General features: G+C 38.9%; 1 protein-coding gene across 1 annotated transcript in view; it reads right to left on the reverse strand.

Moving 5' to 3' along the window:
- Nucleotides 1-22155, reverse strand: part of fcho1 (FCH and mu domain containing endocytic adaptor 1) — a 55473-nt gene extending 33318 nt beyond the window's left edge. The window contains exons 1-2 of the mRNA XM_083940468.1: nt 22070-22155; nt 8928-8978 (exon numbers count right to left, since the gene is read on the reverse strand). Coding sequence (XP_083796594.1) covers nt 8928-8954 — 27 coding nt within the window. The 5' untranslated portion in view covers nt 8955-8978; nt 22070-22155. The remainder of the gene's footprint in view (nt 1-8927; nt 8979-22069) is intronic.

Below are 22155 nucleotides of genomic sequence, written 5' to 3' on the forward strand. Positions count from 1 at the left end.
CTCTTGGTGATCTCTTTTTCATCAATTAAGTTGACCGTTTTGGTCACGCACGGCGGAGCCCATTACCATGACAATGAGGGGAATGATGGGAGAGGAGAAAAGAGGAGGGGGGGTGTACGGGGAGGTGTAAAATCTGTACAAGGACAACTTTCTCATGAAGACTTCTGAAAACCACTGAGAGCTGTGGGGGATCTGCAGAAATTTGTTAAGGGGGATGGTAAGCAGCAGGGAAATTATCATTTTATCTCAGTAAATCAAACGCCAACACTGTTCAGTTAAGAGGTTAGGATCCCTAGTTTTCCCTCCCTTCCTCAAACTGTTTATTATTATGGGTGTCAGGGCCATTAAACTTTATGAGCTTTACAAACAAGTGTGCTGATCTTGAGTTCACCCTCAAATCTCACAGCTAAACAAACTCAAACACATAACATTTGCAGTATATTTGATGTCAAAGCATGCCCAATCGACAATAGTTAAAAATGCAAATCCAAGGCCTGGCGAAGGTCTTTAGGAAAAAACATATTAACATGGGTCAACAACTAGGTTCAGCCAAGGGTCACTTCTTTCTTTGTTCGGTCACTGCAGGCCTATATGTGTTGTGGACACACAGGCCTATATATTTATTATATACTATTCTAACCGACTAATTTTTCATCATCATAATGAAAAAATATCTAGATTTAGAAATTTGGTTGCTAGATGTTTGAAATAATGTTGCTATAGTTTGATCTATGCAGTAGTACATTTTAAAATTTTGTAATTTTCAGAAAACTCTTATTATTTGCCACACCCGTGGTCGTTAGTGAACTGCAGTAACTCCTGTAGCTTGCACAGCCGCAATAGAGTGCCAGACAAAACAGTGAGACTGAACATAATTGATCGGCATTATGTTGAAAATGCTGTCAAATTAATTACAATTATATTTACAATGATGCCAGCTCACTGTATGCAACTCGCCCACAGCCAGCTTAGTTTTTGGTGAGACAATATTAGCATCATGTTTACCAACTTAGCTACACACACTCTGCAGCAGCCATCAGCCAGCAGCCTGCGTTAACTCCTGCACCGAGGGTCTACCTCGGACTGCCCCGAGTCCAACCTCCCACCGCAGGGGCAAACTAGTTGCTGCCGTTATCGGACAGCCGCTGACCTTAGGTCAATCCCCGAGCCGCCACTGCAGAATGTAAAACGAAAGAACAGCAAGTGTGGACTCAAAATCATGCACAATAATGAAACATTTAAAAAAGAATAGATAGAGAAGTATAACCGTTATCTTATTATTTGGCAATGAAAAGCGTTTTTGGAGACAAAATATTGCCATTTGAAAATAATACAAGCCAACTGTCACCTGTGTCTCAGATGCAATTCTCTTTTTGCTAGAAAACAATGAAGAAAAAAAAGTGTGTGAAGAAATGCATACAGTGTCTTAATTAAGTTAGTTTATTTTGCATCTCTTATGTTTATTAGACCTCAGCTTAGCAGCAAACTAATGCTGATAGCATGATTAAATAGCCACATACAAAGCAGAAACACTTTCATGGGCAATTAATTGGAATTTAAGTGGGATTTTTATTTAAATGTACTATATCAAGACATCCATTTGCTGCTCAAAGGTCTCAGAAGTTCAGAACAAGGTCTACAATTCTTCACTAAGTATGTACTGTATTAGTATCTTTGGCACACACGTTTTACATAGTTGATCAAAAAAGCTTCTTAATCTATCAGAGCCAATTTTCCAAATCAACCATTGTAATATTTACGTGTGTGCGTGCGTACGTACGTGTGTGTTTTATGCCTCTCCAGAGTTTAACTGCTCCCACTTGATTCTAATTATTCTAATTATACGCATGTTCAGACTTCCCCTCAGGCTTGTACGAAACTAATTACAGACGGTGAGAAAACCTGGGCTGAACTAAACTCTTTGCTGCAGGGCCTGTGTCGCAGCTGCTTTACTTCAATAAATAAAGGTCTTCATCTACATGTTTGCCTTAAATGTCTGACTTGCGCAGTCGACCACAAAAGGATAGAAGGAGTGAGGGACTAGAAGGCGACAAGTAAAGTCAGAAGTTTCCTCATGAACTGCTGTAAATGTACTCCGCTGTTGCAAACATTTTATCCAAAAAAACAACAGGTCCTTGATGAGCAAAACGGGCTCTGCCAAACCTGACAATCTATAACCCAGGGTACCAACCCACACTTTTTCTTTTCTCATTGTGCTATAAACACAATGGGCATTTGCTTTCAAATAAACTGAACACTAGATGATTGACAGCTGTCTCTTTCACTCAGGCATGAGCATGAACCCCTCCTACAACTGACTGGATGAACACATACCTCAGAAAGCCAGCGGTTGGTTTGCTACGGATTTTCAAACTTGAAAAATATGATTGATGTTTTCCGAAACATCACACTTCTCGCTAAATATTTTTAATAAATGTTGGGCATAAAAAGCTGTGTAAAAATGAAAAAAGACAAACAGAACAGACTGAAATAGAAGTCTTTACCCCGATGGATAAGACAGTATGTACCTTCTGACTCTGAGAACACATACAACGCGAGGTGCAGACCAACAAACACGAATTCAAACCAAATTAAGAAACAGGTTGCACGTCTCTTCTCCAATATCCAGAGGGAATAAATGCTGGATAAACAAGAAAACCTGCACGACCAGTAAACCGTTTGCAGCACAGGAGTTGGTGACATTCGTCAATTTAACCATTGTTTTTTATTGTATCAGAATATCATGTCATTCATCTTTAGGAAGTGCTTTAACACGCAGTATACTGAAGAAGCAGACAACACTGTGACATCATCTCAGCGTTGCAACAAGTAGTTTATTTAAACCCTCGCCCATTCCCAGCGGTGGAAAGTAATGAACACATTTACTCAAGTACAGTACTTAAGAACAGTTTTAAAGTATTTTGAGTATTTCCACATTATGCTACATTATACTCGACTACATTTTAAAGGCAATGATGCTTTGTACTCCACAACTTTATTCGCTACCTTTAATAAAAAATATAATAAGCAAATATAATGTGATGAAATACTCTTGATAAAGTGAAGACTTTTTTGATCCCTTGGAAAAATTCAGAAGCTACCTGGCAGTATATTCAGCCTAGTTATTAAAATTAGACCTACCTTTATCATCTGCAACATTAAGGTTATGTACACAAGACTGCATCAATTATTATAATCCCATTACTTCCAATTTCAAAATGTGTGTGACCATGACAGTGAAGGGTTGCTTGGCTTGGCTCAGGCTTCATAATACAGTGCTTTTAGTCCTGACTATTTGTCAAATGAGTCTTTACAGTCTGTCTGAGACTGGATCAAGTGTCTGAGGACCTTCCTCCTCTGTGATACGGCCCCTCAGTCATATGAAACTAAGGTACAGAGCAGAACAAAAGATATAAAAGACAAAGCTGGAATTATGCTTCTACAGGCTACACACAGGTGAATGAGCACAGCTGTGTTTCTTTTATACATGTACAACTTGTGTCACATTTACTTTTTTCTTCGTCTTCATTTTGTACCTGCACACCAACCAGAGATCTATGCACGACACACGCACGCACGCACATATATGTATTATGGACTTCTGATCCTACTGTATCTAATTTGTTTAAGATGACTGTTGTAGAAGTTAAGCTCCAGCTGCAGGTCAGACATTTGAATTTATGCATAAGATAAGAACATTTTGGGAACGGGTTTTGCATTCAGCTACATTTTAGGTTTGCTCTTTTAAAAAAGGGATAGTCCAGTTATTTCACTGTATTACACCGGGCAGACCAGCTGTTTGGGTTAGGTTCTATGGTTTATGGAATAAACTTTTGCATAGGAACACTGAACTGCTGAAAGAGAGAATGTTGAAACTTCTGTGGAAACTGGAGGAAAGTGCTGTCTGACAACAAGGTTAACTGGTGAAACTATTCTAAATATAATGTTGCTCAGAGCAATTCTCTCCTTTCTTGCAAGCGGAACCTCCTACAAGCAAATTCGAGGGAGATCAACCTACCCCGAATTATGGACAGGAGGTTCCACTTTGACAGGCATTCCAGTGCACTTTGCCTAGTTGGTGGTCCGAAACTTCGGACTAACAGAAATGTTTCAGATGTGCAATAAATATTCAAATATCAAATAACTACTTTGCTGGTTTTAAACATTTAATTTGTTATATGGGACTTGAATTTTTGACTGTCATTCGGAATCTCCTTTAAAGTATAAAAATGTACATATTTTTTTTCTTCTGATGGTTTCACCTGGGTGAACAGGTTTTTATAGGGCCAACATTATCGCAGTTAAATTACATTTACTTTCTGTTACAGCAATTTTGACAAGCTACAAATGGATCCAAATACAGATTACATGTTCATGATCAAGCTCAATACACAACAACGTAGCTGCAATATATCAGGAAACTATCAAGAGTAAATCTGAAAACAATCAACTCCTGCATCAGATGTTATACATCACCAAGCCATCCAGCCATTCGACTGACCGGCCTGTCAGAGTTGTGGTGAGTTTTGCTGACTCACAGACACTTTTTCTGCTGACAGGGCAGGTCGAGCAGTCTCAACAGTCCCAGAGGCAGCAGAGAGGTGTCAATAACATCAGGAGCAGGTAGCAGCAGCCTGTCATCATTCATGGCTCTAGACTAACATGTTGTGTGGGTCGGTCTGAGAAATTCACCTCTGCTGGTCTAAAATTCTGCCGTGTTTAAAAAGGGGAGGAATATGGATAGTCCCTGAAAAGATGCACTTATTTTGTCTAAGTATAAGTAATGTTATGTGGTAATAATTTGAATGACATTGATATTCATCATGATATAGCTTATTTCCTGAAAATTTAAATTTGTTGAAATTGTTTATTTTGTAGATCAAACAACCACGAGATCCAGCTGATCCAGTTAAATAAATATTTGAAAAGTAATTAATCACATGGTAAAATTCCTTAAAGTCCACAATAATTTTGCGTTAAAAGTATCCTATTTCACTCATTTTACTCCCACTGTCTTTGACTTGACTTGAATGGAGCTGCAAGTTACAACTGAGAAAGAACGAAAAAAGGGTGGATGTCAAGAACAGAGGAGAAGTTGAAAAGGGATACAATTAAAGAAGAGGCAGAGGCAAGACAGGAAGGGACACATGGGAAGAAGAAAAAGTTTCACACTGTGTGTTTACTGCTCTTCACCCCAAGAGAAAAAGCCCATGACTCAAAGTGATGGGAGGGCAATAATGCTGACATCATTAAACAGAGAAGCAGGCAATAATAAAAACCCACTGGGCGTTGTTTGTGTGTGTTTCTGTACACACACACACACTCTTGAATCTGCGGGCAAAAAAGGAGCGGTTTCAAAGAAGTGAAGATAGAAAACAATGCTGTATACTGTTCAGCTTCAGAGGGAACAGCTGGCTGATCTTTACTGTTATTTTTTTTAAATAGTTTATTAAAATCCCCTTGGATATCATGAAGACTCCCAACAAGGATTTGTTATAGTCTATTCACCATGAAGGAGAGAAATCACAGTCCGTTTATAATGTATGATGCCTTTAATGATAGAACAGGACCAGTGTAAATGGCAGATTAGCCAGATAACGAGACTGAACATTTTGTTTCTGTTTAAGACACTGAGCTCATGTTAGCCAAATTCTAATAGGGTGGGCTCTGGTTTTGTTTTTTCTGTTTGGCTCCAACAAACTAATTTGTAGCAACTGATGTATTTGTCCTGCTAATGGCTTTTTCATTTCTGTAAGTCGACGACTTACAACAGGTTTTGTAACCCCATTCACACCATTTCTGTCAGCATTATTCTGTTCATGGATGTAGCTCGGTAGCTGGTTAACTACGTAGGAAGCTATGTCTCTGTCTGGAACCACACCTACTGCACTCTAAGATTGGTCATCTGTTTCTCCACTCAAAGAAAGCACCAGACTTATCTGCATATCTGAACAAATCTAATTCAGAGGTATGAAAGCACTGCAAGATAACGTCAGATTCGATAATACTAATATTGTGCATATTCCCAAAGTCCCAGGCAATTAAATTACCCCACAGTGACCTTGAGGCCTTTGGAGCCAATGAGAGTCTTGGGCATTTGCCCAATTTATTGGTTGGTTGTCTATTCTTGACGAGAACCAGTTTTAAGGAACAGAGATAACAGCAATAAGTATCACAGGTCTTCTAAAAGAAATTTACCTTTATCATATCTGAAAAAAACAACAGACCTTTTCAATCATCTCACATGAGGAAATTCAGATAGGTTGCATGAAATTTAAATTCCAAGAGCAACTACTGTAAGCAGCACCAATCCTTTAATAAATTATATTCCTAAAACTTAACGGTGCCTTAAATTATTAAGGATGCACTTAATTATAGCCGATGCCCCCCCCCTGTGGGCCATGACCGCAGCTCTTATGTAGCTAATGGGAAAGGACAGCGTGCTACGAAGAGGCTTTGTGAGTGGTTATGAATGTTGCTGAGCCAAACAAGACAAGGCTCTGCATGTGCAACTCGTTCTCAAGTGGCTGTGTTTGTCTGATTAGTTAAAGGGTTGATTTGTATTACAGAGCTATTTGTGTCTGAAATCGGGCTCAGTGGGAAACACAGTTATGAATATGTAAACACATGCAGGGACACAAACAACACACATTAACTTAAATGATCAAGAAAATGTTTTCAGGGGTAGGCTCTGTGCCAAACCCTAAAATGTAATCTTCTCAGTGATACAGAATCACAGCAGTTCTCCGACCTCGTCTTCCAGCCTGGCTGAAATTCTGCTGCATGACTCCATATCTGCTCGCTTCCCTCCCTGCCCGTTTGTTCTCATTTTCTTGTTTTTCCCCTTGCCTCTCTGCCTGCAGACCTACTTGTCTGCTACTCTGCCCACAGCAGAAAGACGGCAATATCCGTGGATCATAGAGGATGTTTGCACGACTGCACAAATACACCAACAGCTACAAACTAAGCTCACAGTATTATTAATCCATTAAGAAACAAACATTCATACTAGGGCTGGGCAAATCTTTTTTTTTTTTATTATATATTTTTCGGCTTCCAACGATTATGGAAAAAAATGCTGTTGATGTTTCCAAAGTCAATGAGTAACAAGTTGCATTATCATGATCCCAGTATTGACCAAAATAACCAATAACCAATAATAATCAAGCAAACCTAAATTATATTTCCAGAAACCAAGATCTTTGAGTACCATTGTCTTGTTTAATTCTTTGGCACTTATTTATGTTAGCACTCAATTATAATAATGCTATAATATAAAAGATGCTGGATGCTGACATTGACAGACGGACATTGAGAATGATCTATAGGCAACCACTCCTCCTCATAATCTTTGCCCAGGTACAAACCTGCAGACAGGATCAATAAGAGCAAAAATAAAATCTTGTATAAGAATCTTAAATGTTCTCAAACGCTCGTGGTTAAATATGCTCATTGTCTTACCTGGATCTCATTCCAATGTTTGAATTAAACTTGAGCATTTTATAGTTCAACTGTTAATATATCACTGAGGACTTTTTTAAGTGTGATGAGGCAAGGTAGAAGAAGTAGGGCACACCTAAAATAGATGTACCAGGTGTGCAGGGGCAGAGTGGAGAGGATGGAGAAAAAAATTAGGGAGAGAAAGAGACCCTGTCACAGCTGACAGTCACCGGGGGATGAGGGTGGCGTTAAGGGGATTTCCTTCCTCCACTTTACACATCTGTGGAAAGTTGCTAATGAGGCTTTTAATTGCTGCACGGATGAATCTAAACAATGTCATAATTAACCAGTGCTGCTGTACTAAGTTACCAGTATGAGGTACACGTGTAAAATTGAATGCATTCAAACACAATATGATAAATCCTAACTTAGAGAGGCTTGTTTTTTTCAGCTTTGTGTTGGCACCAGGGTTAAAGAATATTTAGAGCTGGAAACTTTCCATGGGAATTAAGGGGAATATTTGGTTATTACTGGGACAAAAATGGGAATTTCGGGGTAATTTATACTAACTGCATTTACCTCGTCATATAGAGACATAAATATAAACGTTTTGTATTCTCATAAGCAAATATGCATGCAAACATTTGTAATATAATTTTGACTCCACCCATTAGTGAAAATAACTTTTGGATTATTTGATGGAACAACAAAAAATATGATATAAATACTGATATAAATCACTAACTTTAGGTTTGGTTAAGTTCTTTGTTAAGCACATTGAGCAGTTTGGTATATTTTTTTGAATGAAAAAAGTCTTTAGAAAGGTGAACTGCTTTTTCCACAACTTCCAAAAACATCTTGCAGCCTCACCAGATAGCGTTTGCTTGCCAAAACACCTTCATATTACCCAAACTACAGTACTGAAAAAGTATTTTTATGGTACTGGAAATAAAATTCAGGCATCATATTGACTCTAATGAAAAATCAATGTTGCACATAAAGTATTAGAAAAAAATGAGCTCTATCAAAGAATACTGTAAAGACTTGAGCTTTAGGAATTTCCCTGAAATAAGGAATAGCTTAGCAAGTTAAAATCCCTTGAAACTGCTTCAGAAAATGGCCTTTTCCATGATTAATACGGCAGAAAGAAACATTATCTCTGGCTACAAGAATTATCTGAATGGCATTGCTCAGAAAATTAGCAGACGGCTGAAAACAAAATCTGTGTCTATTATTTGCAAGTGAGCGGAGGAGGGAGACAGCTAGTGCTTCCTGTGCATACCTGGTGAGCAGCAGGGAGCCCGATGCTTGGCTGCGAATATTAATGAAAAGCTCAGTGACTCACAGCTGTGATTCAGTGATAACAGGTGAATAAATAATGTAAAAGCCTGATCAATGTAGCCGAGGCATGTGTCCTTCTGCATAATCTCCATCATTACTTTAACTAATTCTAATAAATAATTCCCAGGTTTTATCCAGACACTTACCCAGAAGTTGTTTTTAAAGAAGGCCATCTTCACTCAGAGATTCACAGCGATCTGTAAAAGGAGGTGGAGACAAAGACGCATTAGACAGGAAGGTAACAAGTATCTTTTTTTTTTTTTTACATCTGCGTGACCTCCATTTTCCTCACATCACAGTCTAAGTGCTTTGGAGAATAACCTGAAGAGATGCTTTTTGGGTTCCCTGATCTTCTGACAATAAACTACACCATTAAAGTATCAGCACATTACACATGAACAAGCGTCCAGAGAGTCCTGACTTTCTGAAAAAAACAAACTCCAGAGACACCTTCAGTGCAGGAAGGGAGCTCCTGAGGGAGGACAGAGGAGAGCTTAACAAATGACTTCAAAGGATAAACTCAGAGGACAGAGAAAGCTGAGGAAGGAAGCAGGAAGGACGAGTGACAGGGGAGATGGGGGAGGTAAAACAGGAGAGAAGAGATAAATTGATGGAGTGAACAAGGCAGAAGAGGCGGAGGTAAACACAGAGGAGCTGATCACAGCTTGAGAAACTGGAGGCTGCAGGGCTCTGCTCTGATTGGCTGAGCCACCTACTGTCACATGCTTCCACATGTACAGGACATATAGAGGAAAAGATTAAAAGAAGAGTCTTACATTGTGGAAAATATGCTTTCGATTTCTTGCCAAGAGTTAGATGAGAATATACAACTTTTATATCCGTACAGTACATGATGCAACCGTCAGTAGCCAATTCAATTTAGCTTAGCACAAACAAGGGACTGGAAACAAGGGGAAACTGTTGGCCTGAAAGGTAAAAAGTGTATTTCCAAAATGTTATACTGTATAAGTATTGTCAGAAACAGTTAAGAAGGGAGAAGGTGCAACTCAAAAGTCATTTGCTGTATGTGGGTCACATGTGAAGGCCCTGAGTGTATCGATTTCAATGGGAGACATTAACATGAACACAGATTATGACCTTTCCCTTAGTCCCATAGACACTCAAGTAAATATTCAACCTCTTTTTCACAAGACACATCTCGCCTGAACATTCTATCACCAAAATGGCATCATTCAGACGGACAGATCAGGAGAAGATGTACTTTGTTTGAGACCTGTTTCTGTCTCAGCAACAAACTCTTGCTGACATCGGCTAAGCTAACGTCAACTAATGTTATTATTATTATACACATATAACTTTTCATCCATCCACATGATGTTCATTACACTTTCACACAAGGCCACGTCCACTTATAAAACCAATAGTGTATACCATTTATTCCATTGGTGCTGCCTGAAATGCGGTACCTGTAGTACAGAAAATCTTTGCTACTGTATGGCAGTCTATGAGGTCTTCCTTTTTCCCTTTGATGTAAAGCAATTCAGGGTTCAGGCTACCTACTGTAGCTCCTCATATTTTCCATATTTTCCTGTGCACAAGAAGATTGCTGTCCATGAAAAAGCTACTTGAAACAAAGGGTTTTAGATAGAAAATGTTGCAGCTTTCATTGACTGGCTATTAGTTATTGGTCCTATATTTGATCAGCAACACAATAAAAGTAGCAGATTATAAATCTATTCATATGTGTTGCAGATATGCATGCGTTACTTTTTGATTTGAACATTACACTACAACATTTTAAGTAATCAGAAGCCATATCAAAAAGGATTTCACAACCATTAAGGGTCCTTGTTAGGCTTTTTTAATCCATTTTTTGATACCATTTTGTAGGACATTATGTTGAAGCCCACTTTCTAAGCTATCAAATGTCTGATTTAGAACTACAAAGGCAAAAAGCTTTTATTGTCAAGTTGAGAGTTTTCATGACTGAGCCACTTTGTTATTGGCTGATAGTCAGGAGGGACTACACTGCACACCCTTTCCAAGCGAATTCATAATGCAAGTGCTTCCCCAGGGCTGTCCTCATACAAGGTTTCTGTTATGTTATTCTGCTGACTGTGTGTGCACAGTATTGGCACACCCCTGGTGACCTGGCATTAGGCAGGAGCAACACACACTAGTACTACATGCGCACACACACACACGCACACGCACACGCACATGCACACGCACATGCACACGCACACACAGACACAGACACACACCTATCACACCTTGTTAATTAGCTCAGCGGTGGAACTGGAGTATCCCTGCAGATAGCGTTCTGTTTGGCAGAGCAGGTTAGTTCAGCACAACAGAAAGACACAAAAAGACAAATTAAAAATATTCCGCTCCATTAACATTTATTGAGTGACAATATGATCATATCCTGTGATGAGTTTTCCAAAAAAATGATTCAAAGCAAACTAAATTAGTTCTTGAAGTATGTGTTTTTCTCATGACAAGGTTTGAATGATGTACTACATCAAGTCTGATAATGATTATTGTAGGATACATTTCTGTGCACAAAAAAAATATTTTGCAGAAGAAACTGTTGGTTATGAGATTCAGACAATGTATTTAGTTAAAAGTGTGATAAAAGTAAACTTGGACCTGAAAGAGTCATGATGTCAAGAAACCAAAGGGGAACTTAAACACATCCAATCACTGAAGTGAGATTTCTAAAGGTCACCAGCCCACTGCCAATAGACGCTGTTTGGACAATTTTGCATGGAAAAAGATACCACCAGATGGTTTTCAGGGGAGCAGAGAGGGGGGGCAGAGGGATACATGGGAACAGATCAAAACAGACACACCGTGATGGTGAGGGACGACAGAAGCTACTTGTTTTCTACTTTTGACAACACGGTGCACCATATTGAAACGTACTGTAGATCTAAGCTAATTAGCCGTTTTGTTTTAATCCTCACTGTTTTGCCACAGCACGATCTAGAAACACAAAGACACAGAGAGAGGTGTGCTCTGGTACCCCATGTGGATAGCAGCCACAGTGGGATGTATAGAAGTAGCTGACATCCAGCATTCTCCATCTGCTTCCAACTAAACATTCAGCTGAAATCAGCTCTGAGGCAAACAAAGCCCACAGAAGAAGTGGGACACACTGTGACCTTGATTCCTCAGGCTCAAGATCATTTTTTATTCAGAAATTAAATTCCCACACACATGTTGGCTTTGTGTATCCCCCCCATGCCCATATGGTTTAGTCCCAGCAGCAAACTTCAACCTACTGCCGACACAAATAAGAGAATGTGAGAAAGATAAACAGATACACATTATAATATAAATTTAAGGTATCATTTTGAGTAGCGTCAGTGCCTCGCCCAGTGCCACAGTGTCTGCTATAAAAGACAGCCATTAGGGATGCTCTTTATGAATTGGTGGTTGATTTATTTTCCGCAGATCAGAAAATGAAATTACTGCAACAGTATTGTAACAATAATGGAATCTCAGTCGATGTTTTAAACCAATAATGTGGAGCCTTTTCTTGCGATTTCAGGGTCCTGTGTGAGTAAAAATGAACATTGTAAGTGTAATCACGGCAGAGATGGATACATTTAAATAAGTTTCAATGTTTTGTGTTAGCACAGTGAGAGTAGTGTGTAGAATGTCGGAAAGATTTGCTATTACTGTTAACTACAACATGTTTACAATAAAGAGTAGAAAAACAGAATCTGTTTAGCTCAAAATGAATAAACCACAGTCAGCTAATGGGATATAGCCATGGTGTCTTAAGAAAAGACAAGATAGCTGTTACAAGTGAACAGGATTCGTAGAAAATCAGTCTGGCCATCAATGCCATAAACTACACAGTGCTCCACATCTGAAAAAGTTGATCCAAATTATTTCTTCTTTATTACCTATCCTTTTTTTAAATTGGCTTATACTTTTTAATGAAGGTGCATGTCCATTGCCAGAAAGGCAAGGATTGTTCCAATTTTAGAAAAAAGCAGAGGCCCAAGATCTGCTCACTTTAAGTTTATCATGCAGTAAATCCAGGGGAAACTTACGCTGCTTTTGAAGATGAAAAAATGGTCACAGAAACGAACGGTCTTCGACACTTTAGGCAGAACAAGGAGAGGGTAAAATAAAAAATCTTTATTTAGTCTGGTATATCATTATTATTTAAAACATCAACCAGTTCAAACCTAGCAGGATTTTCCTCAGGATGGAATTAATAAACAGCCATGTTAGTGGCTAAATGGGGTGTTGAGCTACTAATTAAAAAGTAAAGGGATCAGCAAACTTTTCCGATTCATCCCAAGGGGGGCAATGTTTGTAAAAATAGATCATGTAAAATTCATAGCAAAGTTTCATAGCAATCCATCAAGTAGTGGTTAAGATATTTCGGTCTGGACCAAAGTGCATGCCACTAGCATGGCTAAAAATAAAAAATAGACACTACCCTATGTTTCTTTGGTTTAGAAACAGATATCTGGACACTTTTTAACATTTAAGGCAAGAATAGATGAAAAAGTTATTGTTGCCGTTTCCTTGTAATCCTGTTTCCCCAACACCCAGGTCAAAGTGTCACACAAGCAGAGAGAAAGCATGGAGAGAGACAGAAGCAGCACAGTAACAAAGATAAAGTAAGAAAAAAAACCTTTTGGGCAGGAGAATATCATCAACAGACGGAGAGTAGATCTTTCAGAGAAACAAGGCAATCAGCCTTATCGATGGAGACGCACTAAGCTCTTCTCCTGCTCTCTGCCACCCTCACAATGCCTGACAACACACAGATGGCTGCCATGACAAATAGGAATTAAGAAAAGCAGATGGGGTCTTATACAGACACTATCCACATCCCATTTAATTCGTGAAGAAAATAAATGGTGCATCCTCTCCACCCATACTAAGCATTTAAAGTTTTGTTTTCCTTTTTCTCTTGCCAGAGAGTGATCTAACAGATGTCCCGCTTAAGGAAGAGAGAGAGGGTAGGTCAACACAAACTCCTGCCTCCTCACCACCTCCACCTGCCTCCATAACTCCCCTCTTGGGGAGAGAAGAGATGAGAGGTCGGACAGGAATCAAAAACCATGTCCCTCCACCACAACATAGTCAGTGAAAGCACCAGAGTACAGCTTCCTTCTTAATGTCAAAGAGCAAAGCAAAAATGGACCTGGGTTAAATGTAATGACACAGCTGAGTGTTCAATAAAAAGGCTTCACTAACCTCCAAACAAAGACATTTGCCACAAGCTCAGGGAGCAAAGCAGGCGGGAGATAGAAAATGACAAAAAAGGAAAAGGACATGTAGAGGTGAAAAAATAGAGTGAAGCGTGCGGGTGGATGGTGAGACTCAGAGAGCTAAAACAAAAACAGCCGTCATGCAGAAACGGAAAGGTTAACATAAATAAGCCTGGAATCAAACGGGTGAAGGATAAGATGAAGAGATGAGACAAAAAGTGAAGTGACATGGTGGCTGTGGCATTGAAAGATCAACAAAAAAGTGTTCCCTAAAGCTGTACTTTTCCAGACACCATGGCCACTGCCGCAGTCTGAGTTATGTAAATAAACAACGAACTGTCAAGTGTGTTGGCCCCGATGGGTGCATTCAGGTGCCCCCTGAAAATTCATGGTGCGTTCATGTGCACCTCATTATTGTGGCATAGCTGTCAGTTCTTCATTTATTTTTTTAATCGAAAATTCAAATGATGACCTTAAAAACTATAGTCAAATCGAATGGTGACACCCCTACTAACCAGAGAGACAACACGACTTGGGAACTTTTGTCAGTAAAGGGCGCCGTCAAAATCATCAGACAAATGAACAGCAAGAGACTTGGTTGTTTATGACTTAATTACAAACTGGCTTTGTGACTGTAATGTAATGCGTTTCATCTACAAACCCTCAGCACGCTCTAAGAACTCATGCTGATGATAAGAGGCTACAATGCGACACTTCTGGCGCCGGCGAGAGCATCTATCTATCTATCTATCTAAATATCTATCTATCTATCTATTACGATTTTTTCCATGGTTTGTTAGCGTGGTAATATTTGATAATTAGCACTAAACCCAAAGCACAGCTAAGGCCGATAGGAATGCCATTAGATTTTTGGTCATGAAAGATTTGACAAATTGTAATTTGTTCTGATAATAGCATTAAATGAAAAATTAAAGGATCCCCAAAGTGATTATAGTTCATCCAATTCCAAGTATTTTCCATTGTATTTTTTAACATCTTTGGGGTTTGGACAATTCGTTGGAAAAAACATTTGAAGACATTTCTCTGGTCCCTTGGAAACATCCCTATAAAAACATCTTCAGTCAGTACTACTGTATTTGAGATACCAGCATTGCAGTCGGATTTCTCCTTCTCAGGTCAGCATGGAGAGAGGTAGGACAAGGACAAACTGAAGTTTTGGAGCAGCTGGAGGCTTACAGAGAAGTCTACTGCACTGCAGAGCGACTCGTCTGTCTCTCAGTATTAATTTTAAACCTGATTTGGCGAAGTGTGGAGGAGAGATCGTTTTGTGTCAGGCCTAATTTCCCCTTCATCGCCACCAGACAGCCTTCTGCACTCCTCTGCTGCATGGGATGACTCACTGCTGTGGCTGGTAATTTAGAGCAAGACTTCACTGTAGACATTTTGAAGTTTCTTCCATGAATATAAAGCCTGTGGTGTTTATATGATCAGTCAAGTTCCAATATTAGCTTCCAGTTCATCTGAACTGACAACATTCAATTGAGTTTCTCCTTCTATTTGTCGACCACAATTTGAAAAAAAAAAAAAAAAAGAGCACAACAAAAAGCGTATTTCTGCATACTTGTTCTCTATGTTATTATGTCTCTTTCAACAGCTAAATTCACCTGTCTGCATGACCTCAATAGACGGTCAGGAAAAACACATGAAGTCCAGGGGGATCAGTAGTGAAACACTTGATCTTTGTGGACAACATATGGTGTAGCTCAAAAGGTTAAAAATGATTCAGAGCTTTCAATGCAACTCATGGTCTTCATTCAGTGAATGGAGCTGGCTCAGGAGTCATCACGTGACCTAAATGTGAACTTTTAGCAATGTGAGGATTTCATGTCGTCATATATGGAGGGAGATCAAAACCCTTGTCTGAAAGTTGATGAAGAACAATTGTAGGTCTCAAACTAACGATTATTTTCTATTATTTATGAATTTGCAGATTTTTTTTTTGCTTACTTTTAGTCTATAAAAAGGTCATAAAAACGAGACTATTATGCCAATATAAGTGTCTTGCTCTGTCTACCGGTCCAAAATCCACTAAATATTTAGTTTACTAATATGAGCATGAACATCACCAAATATCTATATTTGAGAGGCTGAAATCATTTTCTTGTGGCCAATTGATTACTCCACTAATCTTTCCAGTTCTAAACAATTGCAATAATCGATTATTTGTGTAATTTATCAAATAAAATGGTAAACATTCTTTAAATTCCAGCTTCTCAAATGTGAGGATTTTTTGCTTCAAATGAAGTGAAAATGTTTGGGTTTTGGACTGTTGGACTGCAATTTGAACACATCTAATCTGCAAAATCAGTCAATAAACCTATGAAAACAGACCAGTTGACCAAAGATCAGATTCTGATCTTACTAAGTGTGCATAATCCTGGTGGTGATTCATCATTAGCCTATTATAAATAGAGTGTATCAGCACCTCCAAATTGTCAGCACAGCCCACAAAACTTAAAGTGTCAACAAAAACACCAAAGCACTAAAAAACGGAGCCTGCACTTTAACAGTGACACACCAACAACAATCAAATCAGCGCCAACTTGATGACAGAACTACACCCTGTATTTAATGACTGAAGCAGCTTCAGCAACAACACTGCACAGAGCTTGTTCTCTTAAAGCGATAAACAGGCTGTTGGGTGAGCGTCTGCTCGAGACCAAACGAATGAAACAGTGAGACAGCAAACACAATGGACAGGAGTGAGAGAGAGAGAGAAACAGGGTGGTAAACGCAACCCAGGCTGTCAGCTCCCCATTGTCCCGGCCTGAATGTGCTTTTGTCACTGCAGCATACAACCCAGTCCAGTCTACTCTATGACAACGTGCCAGGCGGGCATCACTTCCAAGCCCTGGCATGACCAGCAGTGGCAGAGTGCACACAGCGTGACAGCAAACACTCTCACATTGGACTACATGTCGACATCCTTACACAGCTAGAGACGTTTGCAGCAGTGCAGCTGTAAATGAAGACAGAGCCGAGTCAATACTGCAGTTTACTGTATCTGAGGAGAGGGAAAATTACAGCTCTTAGTTGTATTCTTAGTCAGCCATTAACCAGGCCCCTCCCTCTCGTTTTTATATTTGACAAGCTTTGTACAGGAAATCTGATATTTGTTAAATAATTATTTGAGGAAAAGATACATTAGCATTGTAATGACTGAAGACTGACTATATATCTGCTACTGTATATGGCTAATATACAGATACCACAAAGCATTTAATATACAAAAACACAATGATGATTGTTTTTCTTTTTGATTAATGTGCCATTTGTTTTCATTTTTAACTGATTAACTATATGGACTATAATTGCTTTTTTAAAATTGCAAAATAGTGAAAACTAATTACAGAGCACACATTGATGCATTAATATTGTGTCTTTTGTCCGATCAACGGTCTAAAACTAAAATATAATAAATTTACAATGATGTGAGAGGAAGAACAACAGCCAATCCTCACATTTAGAAGCTGAAACCAGCCAATGTTTGAGAAGTTTGATTGATAAATTAAGTCATTTATCAATCAAACTATCTATCTATCATTAAACTGTTGCGGATACATTTTTTCTGTCTACTAATTGTTTCAACTTTGGTTATCTGATATGTGTTCTATGCATAATGAATAAGAAAAAGATAAAAACACTCATCATAAAACAATTATAAAACAAAGGATAACTAATATCATTATGTAGTCAAACTATAAATGAATACACAGTTTAAGCCTGTCATTATATTTAAGGTTTCCCTCCTGGTGGCTGATTCCTTTTTAATTAAAACAATTTAAAATTGAAAATCACCCTCCATGCTGCTGTTAAGTAACTCAACAAAATCATTTTCTTTTACCTCTCCTCAGCACTTTTTCCTTTTGAGTACAGCAGAGCCTAAAACGCTCCAGTAACCCAGAAATAGATCCTGGACCCTTCTGCCCCAGGAACCTCCCATCTGCCATGAGTAGACCTTGGCTGGGTTCATTCACTACCTCAGGAACAGGTCATGGTTTGACACTAGGTACTGTTGTCACTTTTAGACGTGTAATCATAACTACACCCAAGATTGACTTCACTGTAAATCCAGAGCTGTGTTTGTGTTTTCATTAAGCAACAGGGTAGCTTTACTTTGTCCTGCCTCTGGGTTCTGCCCTGCTTGGCAAAGCAGAGGGAAGGCCTTGCAGCACTGTAGCCCACATATGACAGGTTACACATGTATAATTAATATTTGTCATTGGCACCATGTGATGTGTTGTAGGACAGCCAATAGTGGGGGACAAGAGGGAGGCAGGATCCCAATAAGTAATAGTAAGAAGATCCTTATGGGTCAAAGAGAGGGAAGAGGAGTAATCAGGGAAGGTGAAGAGTCCAGCTGATGAACTATGCATGGCTGTAATACTGTGCACATGAATGTTGTTGCTCCATTCAAATATGCAAAACAGGGAGTTCTTCTTAGTCACCTACGTTGTTTTGCTTTCCTCACCTCCCCTGCTTCTTTTTGTCCACAGCTGATGTTTAGAAAGGTAAAATCACCATCGGGCTTCACAGAAGTGTGTGTGGTTAAGTAATTGGTTTTGTGCTGCACGGGTGTGAGGAAGCAGTCAGTCAACAAAACCTTGTATCACCAGAGGTTTGGGCACTTTTTAAAAATAAATACATTTTGCATGCACTCATAATTTTGTTTGAATTAAAGCTCCTGGCATTTGTTCCTGGTGATCAATAGTCTTTTTGACGCATGAGTTGAAGTATAGGCAGCACTGTGGATCTAATGCATGCCGATGTGGATCGTTTGAATTTGGTGCGGCAGTAACACATCCCATCCACCAGGGCCAAAGCATTCAACCCAGGGGAAACACTGCACCTGTGTTACATTCTCAGGTGGCCCGCCTCCTCACTTTCTGTGACTGCCTAAATGATAAACTGTAACCACATATCTAAACTGGAGCGATTCCTCCTCTTATGGTTTCAGACAATATTTCTATCCTTTTCGCTGTGATAGAACTAATATCTTGCAGAATACAACAATTTCACCATTTGACTAATACAAAAATAAAATTACAAACGCCAATGAATCAAACATCCAAATGGCAGCCAGTCTGACATTGTAACACCTGCTGTCAAATACTGGGTTTAAAAATCAAAATGATCTCCAAAATACTAATGTGTTAACACTGGCAATTCCAAGCTTTACGTTGGCTTTTAAGTGCTTTTACAGACTGCCCAACTCCCCACTTAATTATCACCAATGCCTTGGCACTACCGTGAATCCAGTAAACATGTGACACAGTGTGAGGTGGTCACTGTTGAGTTATTGGTAGAACTATGCAATATGTTCCCATGCAATATTTATCATAATCTTGGGAATAGTGAGGACAATGCTAGCTAATCTTACGGACCAAACAACTAATCAATTAAATGAGAAAATAATCGGCATATTAAAAAACTGTGGAAATGACGGTAAATTGCAGTCCGATTAAGCTGATCCTCTTGATAGTATGAATGTCCATATGAAATTTCATGGCAATCCATCTAGTAGTTGTTGAGAAATGACTGCATTACCAGTCATAGAGCCACACCACTATGGTTAAAAACAATTCTGTATCTCAGCAACGTAATCAATAAAACAAAAAGGCCAAATGAAGATTAGAGCCAAGCGTCCTTATTAAAGCCAGCATGCATGTCCTAGCTGACTTTTGGTATAAGTGTAATTGTACAGTATAGACACACATTACTAACAAGCCTCAGCAGACAGAAACTAGAAAACAGCCTTTGGTGAGTGAAAGTACATCGATCGCCAAGAACTACCCAGTGCTAAATATGCCAAGATTGTGCCAGTAAACCCAGGAAATGGGAGGAAAAACAACTCTTCCTCGCAACACTGGTGATCTTTCTTCATTTAATGATAGTGAACCACTCTCCCTTCACTCTGTCTCTCCATCCTACCCACCCTGACTCACTTTCTGAGCATTCAGAAGGGAAAAGGTCTATCTCCTGTTGAAGTCAAGGCACCAGGGAGATTGTTGTCTACGTCTCTGAAATCAAAAGACAGAGCAGCACTCAACTGTCAACTCCTTTCAGAGGCAGAGAGAGAAAAACAACACCAGCAGGCACACCATTGTAACACATGAAGACATCTGTGCTGCAGTGTATAGATGCAAAAACTGTGGTTTGTTATATTTGTTTGGAAATGAAACATCTATCAGGTGGTTAAAGGGGGATTCCAGTCGGGTTGTTTTGGTTGCACCTCCTGAAAGTGATGCAATGAAGCATGTGCCTGCCTCAAAACAGCTCAACAGCTTTTGAAGATATTCTACCCAATAAAATATTGGTAGAATTAAGCATAGTAGAATCTGACAAATGTTAGATAATCTGATTACTTTTATCACATTTGTATTGCATTTGATCGCATACAAGAGACATGACAGGAAATGTTGAGAGGAAATCAGGGACATTGTGGTTATAGACAAGTACACTGCAGTGAAACCCCTGATGTGTTGGCTTTGAGGCATATTCACATTCATAATTTAAAACCAGCATTTCGATTGTTATTCAAAATCTAAACATGTCCTACTCTAGTGTTTACAGACATTGCCTATCTGAAAACATTTACAATTTAAGTTGTTAGTCATATTAAAAAAGACATACCAGTCAATTTGAGGTTGATGGTAGTCTCCACTCCTGTTTTTAATTTTCAGGAGTGAGTGAGTCTAACCTTTTTGTTTAGAGATTGTGTCTTCAAAAAAAAAATGGGCCTATATGATAAAGATAGGCCAGTATTGATACTACATGATACCAAAAAAAACGCAGCAAGATACTACATTTCAACTCAGGACAGTTTCAAACTGAATCATTGAGTTACGACCCAGACAGTTAAACAACTTGAATGAATGAATGCTTTATTTCAAACATGTGAAAAATATATAACACTTGAAGCACTAGTCATTAAAACGCTTTGTATGTTATCAAAAGTTCTGGTTAATCTGACCCTTCCTGAGTAGAAGTTAATTTACAAGAGTACTTGTCAACAAAAATAGTACTATTCTCCAATGGAGACAAACAAATACCTTCCATACCTTTAAGAAATCACATGTGATGTATCTAGGACGGACCAGTTAATAAATGCAGACATATGCCGCTCTCTTGTCATGTAATCTTGCAAACCAATCATGGGTCTCTGATCTGTGATCTCCAACCCAAGAACTGGTTCTGATTCAGATTGGTGGCCGCTGATTGGTCAGAGTTTTTATTGTTTCCAAGTACTACCCAATGTTTCATTACCAGCGAATTTCAGCCAGCTCACTTCAGCAGCTTATGTTGGCCAATAAGCAACAAATCATTACAGTACAGAAATGCCGAAGATATACAGTATTTGAGGCATTTTAGTCCACAGGAAAGCACTGGTAAGTTTTGTCAACTGTAAAATGTCCAATCCAATATACATCAATAGCAGGTTTTAAACTCTCAAATATAGGTATAGATATCGGCCTTAGATATTATGTATTATAAAATAAAATACCCAAAACAATAGAAAACCTGTGTTAGCATGCATGAGGACCATTTGACCAGTGCAATTTAGTACCAAAAGCCCAGTGGCAGACCAAAACTCAACCATCCAGCTCCAGACATCACTCTAAAGTGATCATAAGATGACAGAAATATCACCTAAGTGGGAGCCAGTATCAAATTAATGTATGTCAGTATGACTTATGTCAAAATTCAATCCAATGAAACCCTGCCTATCCTTGGCTGGTGATGCTAAATAATGCTGAATACAACGATAGAAATATATTCTGTTTTGAGTGAACATTGCCTACAAAAGTTTAAATTCTGCATTTACATTGTATTTTAAGCACATTATTTTCCTTGTCTCTCGTTAAGTTTCCCTCCGTTCATCATGTGTCACACAAACGTGTGTCTCTACTAGTCCTGCCAGTTTCAATTCAACAATGTCACAGCCATGCATGACCAACTCGATATTTTAATAGCCTAGCATTAGCTCAGTCTTTCGGCCAAACCATGAATTATACCCATGTAAGACAAAGAGGTTTAATAAAAGACAAGGAATAATTCATTACCTGTATAGACTTTTCCAACAGCGTTTATAGTACATTTTCCATCCCCCGGTCTTTTCAGCAGCCGCGGTCCGACACACACATGCCCC

Source organism: Echiichthys vipera (assembly GCF_963691815.1).
Source record: "Echiichthys vipera genome assembly, chromosome: 3".
In the NCBI taxonomy this organism is placed as follows: Eukaryota; Metazoa; Chordata; class Actinopteri; order Perciformes; family Trachinidae; genus Echiichthys; species Echiichthys vipera.